This window comes from Juglans microcarpa x Juglans regia, chromosome 3D (assembly GCF_004785595.1).
Source record: "Juglans microcarpa x Juglans regia isolate MS1-56 chromosome 3D, Jm3101_v1.0, whole genome shotgun sequence".
NCBI classification, from domain to species: domain Eukaryota; kingdom Viridiplantae; phylum Streptophyta; class Magnoliopsida; order Fagales; family Juglandaceae; genus Juglans; species Juglans microcarpa x Juglans regia.
In genome coordinates this window covers 10784239-10798296 of record NC_054598.1, presented here as the reverse complement: position 1 = coordinate 10798296, position 14058 = coordinate 10784239, and the positions used below count along the sequence as shown (strand labels likewise).

The following is a 14058-nucleotide window of genomic DNA, read 5'->3' as shown; positions in this document are numbered from 1 at the left end:
AGCGAGACTTCCTCGCTAGGTTTCATGAATAGGAGTGGGTTGTGCGGATCTATTCCAGGTCCCTTATGTTATCATCATTATATAATTAAAATTAAGATGACAACAAGTATTGATCTGGGTTGAATTCCAATCTCCACACATCCTCAAATTATCGTAGGAAGACAACTAATGTAAGGAAAATACTGCTCCATAAATTGTAAACAGTTTAACTTAAAAACCTTTCAACAAATGGAATAGGCTCAAAAGTTATTTTGACTACACATAGGAAACGCATTTTCTTTGTTATTGCCTAAAAAAAAAAAAAAAAAAAAAAAAAAAAAAAAAAAAAAAAAAGAGGAAATGTATGTAGTTGCTGCACCTTCAGTTTCTCCATCTTTTAAGTGGATGTCAAAAAGTTCTTAAACCATTGAACAGAGTCCTTTGGATATCTCTTGAGATTGTCATTATAATCAACAAAATAGAGACCAAATCGGGAAGTGAATCCAGCTGCCCACTCCCAGTTATCCAATAAAGACCATGCAAAATACCCTTTAACATTGCAGCCATCTTCCCTGCATCATCAAAGTAAAACATGTTGGATTCTATCAACATATGACAGTGAACTTATATGTACCTAAATGTAAGTAGTCATTACTTCATACTTGATTGAAGCAAGCAGGTTCGTTAGATGGTCGTGGTGATATTTGATCCTTTTCTCATCCTTTAGAGCATCTTTGAGGGGGATAAGTTGGTCGTTTGGATCATCCATCCCTGTTCAACCAAGAAAAAGAAGATTTCTCATTGATTTTTTTGTCATAACTGAAGCATTGATAAGGGTAAATATGCTCAAATCTGAGAACAGTTCTTTCACTTTCCCTTCCAATGCTATTTAAGAAAGTGTTGCTACTTAGTTTTCATTGGGATATGGAAACTTCCTTGGTTTTATTTTCTTTTATTTTTTCATTGTGGCAGTTGGGGGAGAATTTATAGAGAATTACCATTTTCAGTGATAAGAACCAGAGGGTTTCCATACTTTTGCTTGATGTAATTCATTAAGCTTCTGATCCCATGAGGAACTATGAATAACCATATGGAATTGGCCTGCAATTTATCATGGACAATATCTAATCAGTTAGCTAGGCAAACTAAACCATTAAGAACAATGCTTGCATGACAGATAGAGGCTTTATATTTTTCTGCTCTCACAAAGTCCAGAAAAACTTCCAAAGGGAAAGGAAAATTGGAATAACTTCTAAAAAACAAATTGATCTAAGCTAGTTTGGAAAAACATCCCGTCAAGTTCTTGTCTGCTCAAGTTCTTACCAGAACTTGAGGATCTCAATAGGAGAGAGATAGACACATCAAATGAGTTCTACATCATTTGTTGTTGCTCATCTAAATGAGCAGCTAGGCAAATATTTTGGTCAGCATTAAATGAACAATAAGTAATGTAGGGCTATTTATGTGTTTATTTTTCCCCCATTTTGAGGCCCTCAACTTCAGGCAAGAACTTGAGGAGACCTTGATCCAGCTAGATCAATGCTGTTTGGCACTCTATCATGTCATGCATGTCACTTGTCTTTACTTAAAATCTATACATTCATCCACCATTCATACTTATATTACATACCCTGTCTCCAATAGGTATCCCATTTCTCAATGCTGAAAGCAAAGACAAAAACATGACACAGTAGAAGCAGAAAATTAATGAAGTAGATGATTCTTAACTATCGAAACATCTAAGTTGAGTCTATAAAATATTAAGACCAATAAATAAAGGGTTCATCGTTAACTTACGAAGTGTAATGGCACCAGAGTCCGCAATGGAGTCGTTTAATAGGTCACCAATAAAATTACTCGAATTAATTTTTGCATAATATGTAGTATAGTAATTTATGCCAACAAAATCTAAAGAACCCTTGAGAAGAGAAACGTCGGATTTAGAAAATTCAGGCAGCCGGCTTCCAACTCTATTTCTCATCGAGCTTGGATAATTCCCGAAGATCAAAGGCTCAATAAACCTGCAAATATAACATTATAATTCCATTGAGTAACTGCATAGCTCTACTCTGCTTCTCATGGCAGAACAAAATTCGCTGATGATAGCAGCAGTTATCTACAGGGATTATCAGTAAAATTAACGACACTGCCTGTCCAATAGCCAAAAAAATATCCCTTTCTTTCTCTCTTCCTTCAAGTCTCTTTAACTTAATATATGTTGGATGATTAAACGTTACCAGCCAAGCTGAAAATCTTGGGCTCTTTGAGTAGCTTCAATGTCTTCTGTGGAGTTTGTTGCTGGTTCATACCACTGAACATCGAAAGATATCCCGACAGATCCATGCTGTTTTGACTGCACAATGATTTGGAGCATTAGGACTTAGCTAGTTTTGTTTAAATGAAGCTAATCATGAATTCTGCCAAGAAATGCATATGAGCATGGCATGAATGAAAGTCTTGAAGTGCTCTGAATAACCAGTACAGGTTTTGCATCGACTTCATCTTCCATCAGCTCTTCCTAGTTCCTACTTCTGATTTAGTTGAAGAGGATCACGTTTTGATTTGTTTCTTCTTCCATTTTACCTTGACATCTATTCCACTTCACCCAAAACCAATGTCATTCTTATGACGGTGATGTGATATGGTAGCCATCATCGTACCTTGTATTTTCTTCTGTATATTTGTGCCGCATTTGCATGAGAAAGGAGAACATTGTGGGCAACAATGTAAGGCTCAGTTGCAGAGTTTCCTGCGCTACACAAAATGTGAAGCACAATGGAGCACCGTCCCGGTGCCTGGAGACCCACGTCATACCCTTGGATAACAAATGTATGGGGCTCATTGAATGTGATCCAATGTTTCACCCTGTCACCAAATTTCTGAAAGCATGTCTCAGCATATGTTGCGAAGTCCTTTCTGCAGCGGAGATAAAAGAAGTTATTTGAATTGCAGAAGTATAAGGAAAATGCATTTTTCACCCTCCAACTAAAAGAGATTCGACTCTTTACATTCCAAGCTATCAACACTTACACATTGCATTCTCAAATTAAAAACAAAAAATTGCAAGATTGTGTCATTTCACCTATTTTCATCATCTTAATTAATAAACAAAATTGGACGGACGCTACTTGTCAAGTTTTGGTCGGTAGAGAGTGTAACACATCACGTTTTGTAATTTAGGTGAAAAGGTAAAATGCTTACCAGTTGAAGTGTAGAAAGTGTATTTTCCCCCAAAAGTAGTTTTTAATCATATTTATGAAGAGGGTGAGAAAAATACAAATATAGGACCATTTACATGATTTGGGGGTTCAACCATCCATTGTATTTGTCTTCTAGGGCTTGGGGAAGGTCCAATGATAGAGGGTCACATATGGTTCAATCCCTGCACATGTTGTCTTGCATCACATTAGCATAGAAGAATATGAGCCCAATGATAATGTTTTGATTTAATGCCTTTGATCGTGCATCAAACTAAGCACCAATTTGATGGTTACTTAAGCCATCAGAATGGTTTTTGTCAAAGGATCATGACCCTTAGAAAGGATATGTAAGCTTACCTTTGGCTAGTAAAGCGTTGATGAGGTTATTATAATGATCAACTCCAGCCTGGTTGATTTCACCACTTCCATCTGATAGAAAGGAACTCACAGTGAGATTGAACTTTCATCTTTATTTATTTCTCCTCTTATTAGGTTGCACAGAAAGTGTATTAAAAACCAAACAAAATCTTTGAACAGTTGTATTACAAAACAAATTCACAGTTGCGTTAAAACTGCTCCAACATTGTGTCATGTTACACAATTTAATCAGTGCTTTGCTATAATTAATTCATCCGCATGTAGCCAAGGACCAAGCTTAACTTCTGATATGAGTGAAGTAGGAGGCAGCACATTCTAGTAAATCAGAGGACAAGGCAAAAAGTATCTCATTTTTTCATGAAAATTTCTTCAAAAACACGGTTTCATTGAGTGACGTCTGACATATGTAGCCTGCATTTCCGCTAAGCAAATCCATCTTTGAGCCATCCACAGTCCAAAGATTATTTTGGTTTAAGCACTACAACTAATGATTGAAAGCTTAATTTGCTTGCTGCATTAGCGCTAGATGAGAACAGATATGATTCTAAAGAAGACTTACTGGGGAAAATTCGAGACCAAGCAATTGAAAACCTATAGGCATCCAGTCCCATGTCCTTCATCAGTTGTATATCTTCCTGTTTCCAAAAAAAAAAAAAAAAAAAAAAGGCCCTTTTTACCACAAAGAATCATAGAAAAGAATTCCTTCAGAAGCTTTTTGATTGCTGGCCATAAAAAGCCACTTGTCCAAAAATTAACTTGCAATGTGCCTCGAAAGCATCCAGAAATGTTGCAAGATGAATCAACCATATATTTGTTGCAAGTCTGATTTCTGACCACTTGCGCATTCAAGATTGTCCTACTAATTTGTGCGGATCAACAAGAGTGACTGAGTGAGAAATTCTGTGGGACAATTTATGCATTCAAATCAGCATTTTCTGGTGGGAAAACTAGAAGAAATTATAGTTGAAAGACACACCATCTTAGAATTCTCTAGCGACTAATCCCTCAATAAATGCATGAGTGAGATCATGACTGTCTATCATGGGACGAATCTAAACAAGCTGGCATTAGCTCACCAAGTGAAAGAACCGAAAATGGTTTCGGGAGATTTACATTGTAGCGGTGGTACTGATCCACAGCAACATCAGCATTACTGAAATCAGATATTTTACCTGTAAGAATGCAAGGTAAAACACCAATTAGATCCCTCTAAAAAACTGGAAATTCTCACAGAGCTTACAGGCACGAAGATCAGTTTTATTATTTGAAATTTATGGACCTGTGCTGCATTCCAAACGGTATACAAGGAAGCCAAAAGCTCTACAGTTCCCAGAATAAAGCGAACCTCTTTATTCATTGGTCGACTATATATGATTGCCACAAGACTATTTAACCTTTTATGCATATCTGAAGTGCCTTGTGATATCCGAAAGAGGTATTACACAAATAGTGCAAATTAAGAGGTATGCAAAATAGCCAAATCAAAGTACCCATTTTTTAGAATTCAAAGTTTGGACTGAAGCAGAAGGATCCTACAACAACGGTATACTTTATGGGCAGGTGATATTTTGCATGGAAAAACATAACGGTGGACGCTTTTAAATTTTAATATGTGGTAGCTATAGCCTATAACTGAGCTTATGTTAGGAACACGTGTTATTTTATAAAAATATGTTTCTTATACGATCTTATAAAACAAAATCATTACAAATTGACATAATTTGATATGATATATTAGATTGGCATAATCTAACATAAATATTCTAAACCATATCAGCTTGTGAACTTATTTTTGATAAACCTGACACTTCTCTTAGTTCTCTACTCACGTAAACACACCAAACAAAATGCACATGTATGTATGCGGTATCAGTATCTCAGCTTATGGCACAAGGACAGATTGTTGTTCCTTATAAGAAAATATTTACCGAACTTATGTGAAAAAGTGTCCCAAATGGTCGGTCCCCTTCCATCCTCTTTCACCGCTCCTTCATACTGCAAAAAAGCAACTCATTAACAGCATAGATAGATTTTAAGTTCAAATCAATAAAAAAAAAAAAATGGGGGCGAATGAATTGACTTTGAAATTACCAAATGCATCTGTTAACCTTGGTTTAGGCAAATAATCCTCAAAGAACTGACTCTAAAACCGTCCACAACCATAAATACTTTTTTTTTTTCTACAATTAAATTTTCCTTTTTTTTTATAAATTACAAAAATACCATTACCTTGTTGAGTTAATTACATATTTTCCATCCTCAACTTATCATTCACATGCAGACATGTATCTGAGGTTATTATTTAGTTATTTAATTTAGTTTTTCCATAACTAATACATGCCTTCGACATCAATAATATTACGTGCATGTTGCATTGACGACGTTGGTGCTAAAAACTTAAATAACTCTCTTGAATACGAATATTCTCTCTTTGACAAATAACTAGAAAGTAAATATTTTAAGTATTTCAATTTTCAAATCAGGAATTCGAAAAAAAAAAAAAAGTATATATAAATTTTTTGTAAAATATCCTCGAGCTGTCAGTGAGAAGTGGAAGGATAAGTTGTGTTTGGATAGTGAGATATTTTAAATATTTTATGAACAATAGTAAAAAAATAATAAAAAAATATTAAATAATAATGAATAATAATAAAAAATAGATAAAAAATAATAATAAAATAATAAATAATAATAAGATATTTTGTACCAAGCCTAAAATTGACACTTCCTCTTGCCCACCAGGAGAGACGCTCCAAAAACAGAGCGAGACAGTGATGGAGACAGGGGTGATGAGAGAGAGGGAGAGAGAAGCGAACGAAGCGTTAACGGTAGTCCCTATTCTCTCGAAGTGGAACCCGATATTGTAGCCTATATCCTCCACTGACAGCTGAATAACCGGCTAATGGATGAAAATGCCCCCAGTGAGAAAAGGAAAAAAGAAAAGAAAATATATTCCCAGGTCTTTTCATCTCCCTAGTTCCTGTTAGTTTTTGAAGATGGAAAATCTCAGTCTCAGATTCTTTGAAGATTGAGAAGAAGAAATAATCCAACAACTTCATTGTATTTTTCTCGTGTATCTTGTCAGTTGTCACGATTACACCCGCAAAATCAGAAGAAAAACACCGAAGTAGTGTCCCATGATGTAAAACAGAGTAAAATACTCATGAGGAATCCAGTTCCTCGCAGAGAAAATCAAGGTGAATGAATCGTCTTCTACTTTTCTTGCGAAGAACATGGTTTTATCAGAGGGGAAGAAAAGATAAGGTAAGGACTAAATGGGTATTACAGACAAAATATCCTTTGGCATAGAAAAAGTCTTAGATGATAATTAATGGGGAGAAGACCAACCTGGAAAGCAGCAGAGGCAGTGCCAAAAACAAAACCCTTTGGAAAGCTTCCTCTGGTAATCTCCGATGAACATATCTGGATCCCACAAACCACCACATGAAGTATCACCAAAGCAATGCCTCTTCTCAGCATCGTTGCCACCAAATGGAATATTATAGGAAAAGGGATATTATATATTCTGTATATACTACTGGCCTGGGAACTATATGACTGATTTGGATTTACAGGAATGAAAGAAAGAAAGAGATGAAATATTTAAACTCGCACAAAGACTAAGACTTGTTTGGATGTATTAACGGGAAATAGAAAAAAAAATACGGAAAAAGAAAAAGAAAAGAGAAATGGATAGAGGCAGGTTGAAGAGATCAGAGCACAATGTAAAATGGGGTCGTTGAGTAAAAGCTTAAAAAAAATGGTGGCACAAGATAGTAGTGGTGCGTGATGTGCCGTGGGCATGGGAATGGATACAAAGATGGTGGGGTTTTTGGGAGGTTGGTGGTGAGCTCTTTAGTCATCGGTTCACACGCTTAATGAATTTCTTATTACACTAGGCATCCTTAGGATTTTGCTTCTTTGTTTTTTTTTAATCTCTTTTTTGCTTTGCTTTCATCCACGCACGACTACCGTTTTTGTTCTTTTATGTTGCTTAATTTTTACCTACTTGTCGATAATGAGCTATTGACATACTGTTAATGGGACGCTACGTTCTTATCATTTTTCTATCGTTTTTTTCTGTTTCTTAGTGACACTCCACTTATTTGCTTGGCCGATCACAATGGCGAATGCCCGTATAGTAGTCATCGACGATGAGATGTCTTGCAATTTTTTTATTCAAAAGCTTTCAATAATTTGGAGAGAGATAATTACAACATTTGACACTATTAGGTTCCAAGACATATCCTATTTGAATGTTGAGTTGAGTTTAGATAAATAGAGTTCTTTATGAATAATAATGAGTTGAGATAGTAGTGTGAGTTTTGTAGGATCCACTTAAAATAAGTTTAAATGTATTTATGAAAAGTTTAAAAAGCTTGTGGGTCCCGCGTGTAAAGAGTTATTGAGTTAAAAAATATTATGGGTTCCACATGTAAATAGGTGTTGAGTTGAAAAAGATTGTGGACCGTCACATATAAAGAGATTTTAAGTTAAGATGAGTTTAGTAATTTGAGAATTAGGTGTTTGGATGTTAAATTCAGTTTAAAATTATGAGTTGATCTCAATTCAATCCAAGTTCCAAACAGACCCTAAATATTGAAGTCTAAATGATCACACATAGTACTTAAAGCAATAAGATTTATTAGAACTGTAACTATTGTTAGCTATTAGTTACAAATTAGTTAGAAGTGGTTAGCTTGTTAACAGAGGATTTAAGCTCAAGTGTAGTATATAAATTCCTCTCATATTTAAGAATCAGATACATTGCAATATACCGTCTTCTATTCTATCGGCAATTCTCTATTCTTTATCTCCGACTCCCTTTTTAACATGGTATCAGAACTTTTTTGAGATCCACTTTATTGTAACGAATAGCTAACAATAGTTTATAGTTATAACTTACAATTCTAATAAGATCCACTTATTGTATTGTTTCTCTCTAAAATTATAAAAAAAAATGTTTAGATAATAAAATTGAAGGAAATCTCATTATGTCATGCATGTATGTGCATATGTTCACGTACATATTACTGTATAGAAAATTTGAATCTAAAAAGGAGCCGTATTTGTTGGTGGGTTCTGATGGACAAAACATGCCTTTTCTATTTTGGGCTTTCTTGCCGATGTTACGGACCGCAGATGTATGGTTAAAGAGTAAGGTCTGGTTTGGACAAAGAGATATTTTTGTTCTACCTTATCTTATTTCATTTCATTTTATTTTAATATTTAAATATAAATATTTTTTATTTTTAATTTTTAATTTTTTTCTTCTAATCATTACTTAATTATTATAAATTTTTTAAACTTTCGAACAAAACATAAAAAACAATATAACTTTTTCAAATTATAAAATAAAAATTATACTAAAAAATTATATTATAATAATATTTTTAACTTTATAATATTTTTATTCAACTTTTTCTCTTTCCTTTATCAAAATCTCATAAAATATTTTAACTCGAACCATTTCTAACTCACATCAACTCAAATATTTTTCTACTATTTACAAATTATCTCAACTCATATCATCTCAACATACTATTCAAACCAGGCCTAAAGTTACTCCTCCTGAGTGAAAGCATACCCAACGTGCATTGTTTTTAGTTACAAGTTCTTTTTGTGGCAATCTTGACAATAATATGAGTTGTCACCTCATCATGTGCGTTTGATTTACCAGTCAATTACAAAGTAGAAAATTACATTTTTTTTATTCGATTAGTTTAAAAATGGCCTTGTGTAAAACAAAGAGCCAATTAGAGCTGTAAATAAACAAAGCAGTTCGTGAACAGCTCGAGTTCAGTTCATGTATACTCGACTTGAACTCAATTCATTTAATAAATGAGATATTTGTAAACATTAATATATATTCGAATATTAAATGAGCATAATTCATATAAACTCGGTTCGACTCAGTTTAGGCTCGTGAACAAAACTCGCATAAACTTAACTTGACTCGTTTCAATTTGTTTGAAGTCGTCGACTCGATATGATTTGTTTGCAGCCCTAGGAGCTATTCCACTTTATTTAATCAAATGGTTTTTGCAATCGGTTAATATTCATGACTTCTAATATACATTCTTCAATTCTTTTACTTGATAGTAAATAAGATATTCAAAACGTAGTTTTTTATTTTTATTTGTGCTAGCAAAATAATTTGAGTCATTTTGTTTACGAGCCGATGTGAGAATATACTATTCATATTATCAATATCACACAATTTGCTTTATAATATTTAGATTTGTAAATTTTTTTACAAATTACATATTGCCACATCAATAATATAAAATGTGTGTCTTACGCACAAGTTTATGAATAAAATTTTTAATTAATTTATATCTCTTGCTCCTCAACTAAAGAATATCCATTGGGTCATAAATCAAAGTTTTCATCAATCCAGTCATTTCATCAATCTCACACTCTAACTCTATCATGCCCTAAAAAGTTGTCATTGCTGACCTTGCGACTACAAGACATATGACAAGACCCCAACAAAAATCGCCCTAGGACAAGGTCCTAGGCATGCATGGATAGTCGAGATGGGGCCACTTTCGGGGTCAAGCCCAGCTTTAGAGGACTTCCTTAAGGATCTAGTTTATGTCCTAGGAAGATTACAGGAATGACACGGGTAAATTAGAATGTGGCTTACGTATTCCCTCTTGACAGTGCCATGGCTCAGCCCTGACAATCCCTTGACATTGCTGCTGACATGCCATGACAGCCCCACGACACAACCACTGACATGCCATGATAACCCCTTGACACTACCGTTGACATGCTATGACAACCCCTTGACACTGCCTCTGACATGCCTTGATAGTCCCACAGGCCATGCCAGGACACTATCGCTGACATATCGCTAATAGCCCCACAGGCCTTGCCCTGACACTATCGCTAACATGCCATGGCACGCCTAGCAGCAACCTAGCACCCAGCAGAACGCCCATCAGAATGCCCAGCAGCCCATCAGCATGGTCAGCAGGCAGCCCTAGCGCCCATTAGCCTGCCTAGGAGCATCAACAGCCCATCATCACACTCATAGGCATGCCATGGCCCCTGCCATGACATGCCCTTGACAGCTCAGGGTGAGACTCGTGCTAGTGACATGCCTCACTAGCCTCAGCACGCACCAGCAGCACATGGCCTGGCCATCAGCAGGCCCGGGCCATGTTAGGTCATGCCCAATGCGCACTTGCCTGCATGTGCATGCCCAGTGCGTAGTAGTCTAGTGCGCGCAACCATGCCAGTAGGGCAGTAGCCCCATGCACCTAGCCCAAGTCTCCCAATAACCACACACCATGCTTAGCGGCCATGCAGACAACCTCAGCGTCTAGTGCCCATGCCACCTAACTGGGCCATGGGCGCATCATCAGCATGTAGTGCCCATGCCATGCGCACAGCAGTAGCGCCATGCGCACAACAGTAGCAGCCCACGCCTAGGCCACCTACCTAGGCCATGACAACACAGCAATAGCAGCAGCAGGCATGCCTAGCATGCCATGGCAACCCATCAGCCATGCCATCAGGCAACCCCAGCGCCCAGGACCTTGCCTGGGCCATGTTAGCCATGCATTAGTGGGTGGCACCAGGAGGCTGCCCCACGCCCAAGCTCATGCCTGGGTCATGCCAACCACACGCACAGCATGCCCATGGCCCATGCCATTGGCCAACTTATGCCACCAAGGGCTAATGGCGTAGGGCCCACATGGGCCCCTGTGGGCCCCACGCCATTATCACTTATTTATTTATTTTATTTATCAATGGACCTATTAGGGTTTCCACTTTCTAATCTCTATAAATAGGACTCTTACCATCTTAGTTTATATCTTTGGACAATTTGATATTTTTCCTTTGTGGAACAGTTTGATGTGTTCTTAAATAACACTTTCAGTGCTTTTGCAATTGGGTTTTTTTGGGTGTAATTCATAAATCTCAATGAGAGGATTAACACATTGCAATTAGTGAATAGGTGTTGTCTATTTATCTATATTTGATTTATCACCTTGCAATTCATGAATAGGTATTAAATCACTTATCTATCCATTTATCTATCCCTGTCTCATCACTTTGCAATTCGTGAATATGTGTTTATTCATTGTATCATTCTTTTGTTATTTTCCATTCAATGTTCATTTCATCCATTTGTCAATCTTTTGCATGTTTTCCATTCTCTATTCAAAAATCCAAAAAGATATTGTTGTTCTTATTTTTTCTAGTTGTTCATATATTTTTCTTGCATTTTCTCGCATGTCAAACATATCCTAAGTCATATTCTTCATATCCTTCGATTTCTCAAATATCCATAAACACCAAAAAATAAAGTCATCATCTTTTCTTTGTCATCTAAGGTCAAATCCACTTTCTATACATTTCACCAATTGCCATATCTAAAATTCCCCAAACCTCAATCTTTCCAATCCCATAATTCCATATTTGCCACTTACGAAAATTAGCTTTCCTCCATTCATATTAGCCCTAGCCGAAAGTCCAATGCCTCCATCATTTCATACACATCTCTTCCCCTAGTTGGAAACCTTAGCCTTCCATAAGGATTTCCTAAACTTTAGAAAAACTAACCCTAACATCCATTCATCTAATTAAACCCTAGCAAAACCCTAGAATCCAACAAGGTAATTCCTACATTTTAGAACTCTTCATCTCATTTTCTAAATCCAATCCCTAACATCACTCAATCACTCAAATAACCCAATCCCAAAAATCTCTTCATTCCTATAATCACTCAAGTCAATCATTTCTAAATCCTTATTCCATTTGCAAAACCGAAACCCAATGAAGCCCTAAACTAATTTCTACAATTTAGGAATCATAACTTACTCATCTCCATCTTTCCAAATCCTACCAAAGATCCTCATCCACTAGCCATATTCAAATTCTATCTTTCATCTCCAATTTCTTAATTCTAGGAAGATTTCTAGAATCACTCATTCCCACCAAAGACATTCCTTATCTTACCTTAGCCAACCCCTGAAGTCAAAGAACCACCCTAGACTTATTCAAGTACCATTCATCTCCATCTTACCTTAGCCAATCCTTAAATTCAAGGAACAACCGTAGACTCGTTTAAACACCATCCAACTTCATAATTTTACCATATCTAAATCCTACCATCCTCATCTTATCTTAGTCAATTCCTAAAGTCAATGAGCAACTCTAGACTTATTCAAACACTTTCCAAATCCTAGCAACCCATCCTAGACTAACTCTAGTCCATCACTTCCCAATTTAGTAATCCTCCTTAGCCACCACCCAAAACCCTAGCCCAACTTCACGATATCAACCCTAAGCATCCCCCAAGTAGCCCCAACATCAAGGGCAAATTTCAAGCCATTCCACATTGCATTAAACACACTAAATCATCACTTAGATCACTTAAACTCATCATCATTATCATTTCACTACTAAACACCATACTTTCATCAACCTAGGAATCCATCATTACCATCATACGTGCAAGGCCAAACAAGTTGGCAAGACACATCCGGTCATCGCAAGGCGAGGCGAGCTCGTGGACCCCCTAATGTTTGGAGACTAGACCGGAGTCCTTACCAAAATGGTTGTAGTGTAGTTCACAAAACAATTCCGAAAGTTTGTTGAACTAAAGCTCCTCAATTACCATTTTATTGACAAAATACTTTTCACGGATTTTGTTGCAAAATTCGTGAAAAATGTGTGTACAACAAAATTTGTGAAAAATGTGTGTATATATATCTCTCTCTAAGAGAATAACATATTCAACAACAATGCCATCCTACATATTGTTGACATGTTATATTTAATTTATAAAAGAATTTAATTTTAAATTTAATTTGCAAATCAAAATCATAACATGTAAATGGTAGCCATGTAAATATAACCTTCTTTCTTATTAAATGAGAGTTTGACCACACGAGAGAGTGTTAAATGTTAATATATAAAAATAAATAATCGGGTCAATACTAAGGAGATGTTTGGAAAAAGTTTCCATCTCATTACATCCAATATCATTTACTTTTCAAACATTATTCAAATACAAATATTTTTAAATTAATAATTAAAATTTTTCTAAACTTTCAAATAAAAAATAATTCAATTTTTTTGAATTTCAAAATAAAAATTATATTAAAAAATTATATTCTAACAATATTTTAATTTTATAATATTTTTTATTCAACTTTTTATCTTTCATTTTTCAAAAATTTAATAAATACTTAACTTAAAGTATATCACTATTATTCACAAATTATTTTACTATTATTAACAAAATTCTCATCCTATCTCATTCTTCAAACATTCCCAGACTACACGGATTAATCTAAAAAATAATCTAATTAATAATCAGGTCATGCTTAATTAATTAGAGTCCAAATAAATGATATCTTAAGTATATTACTGTAAGTGGTCTTCGTTTAATAGAGATATTGACACAATTATAGGTTGTGCAAGCACATCACATTTTTTTATTTATTTAAAATGAGTAGTGTTTATCATTAAAAAATTAATT

General features: G+C 35.4%; 1 protein-coding gene across 1 annotated transcript; it reads right to left on the bottom strand.

Moving 5' to 3' along the window:
* Positions 1–171: 171 nt before the first annotated feature.
* On the bottom strand, positions 172–7446 carry LOC121256751 (beta-glucosidase 40-like). Its single transcript, XM_041157638.1, is given in 15 exon segments — positions 172–275; positions 314–551; positions 642–750; positions 978–1080; positions 1610–1641; positions 1777–2000; positions 2217–2332; positions 2640–2895; positions 3275–3329; positions 3332–3361; positions 3537–3608; positions 4117–4192; positions 4671–4729; positions 5486–5552; positions 6906–7446. Coding segments are annotated over 14 exon segments (1506 nt in total). The 5' UTR covers positions 7038–7446; the 3' UTR covers positions 172–275; positions 314–376.
* Between the last annotated feature and the right edge of the window lie 6612 nt (positions 7447–14058).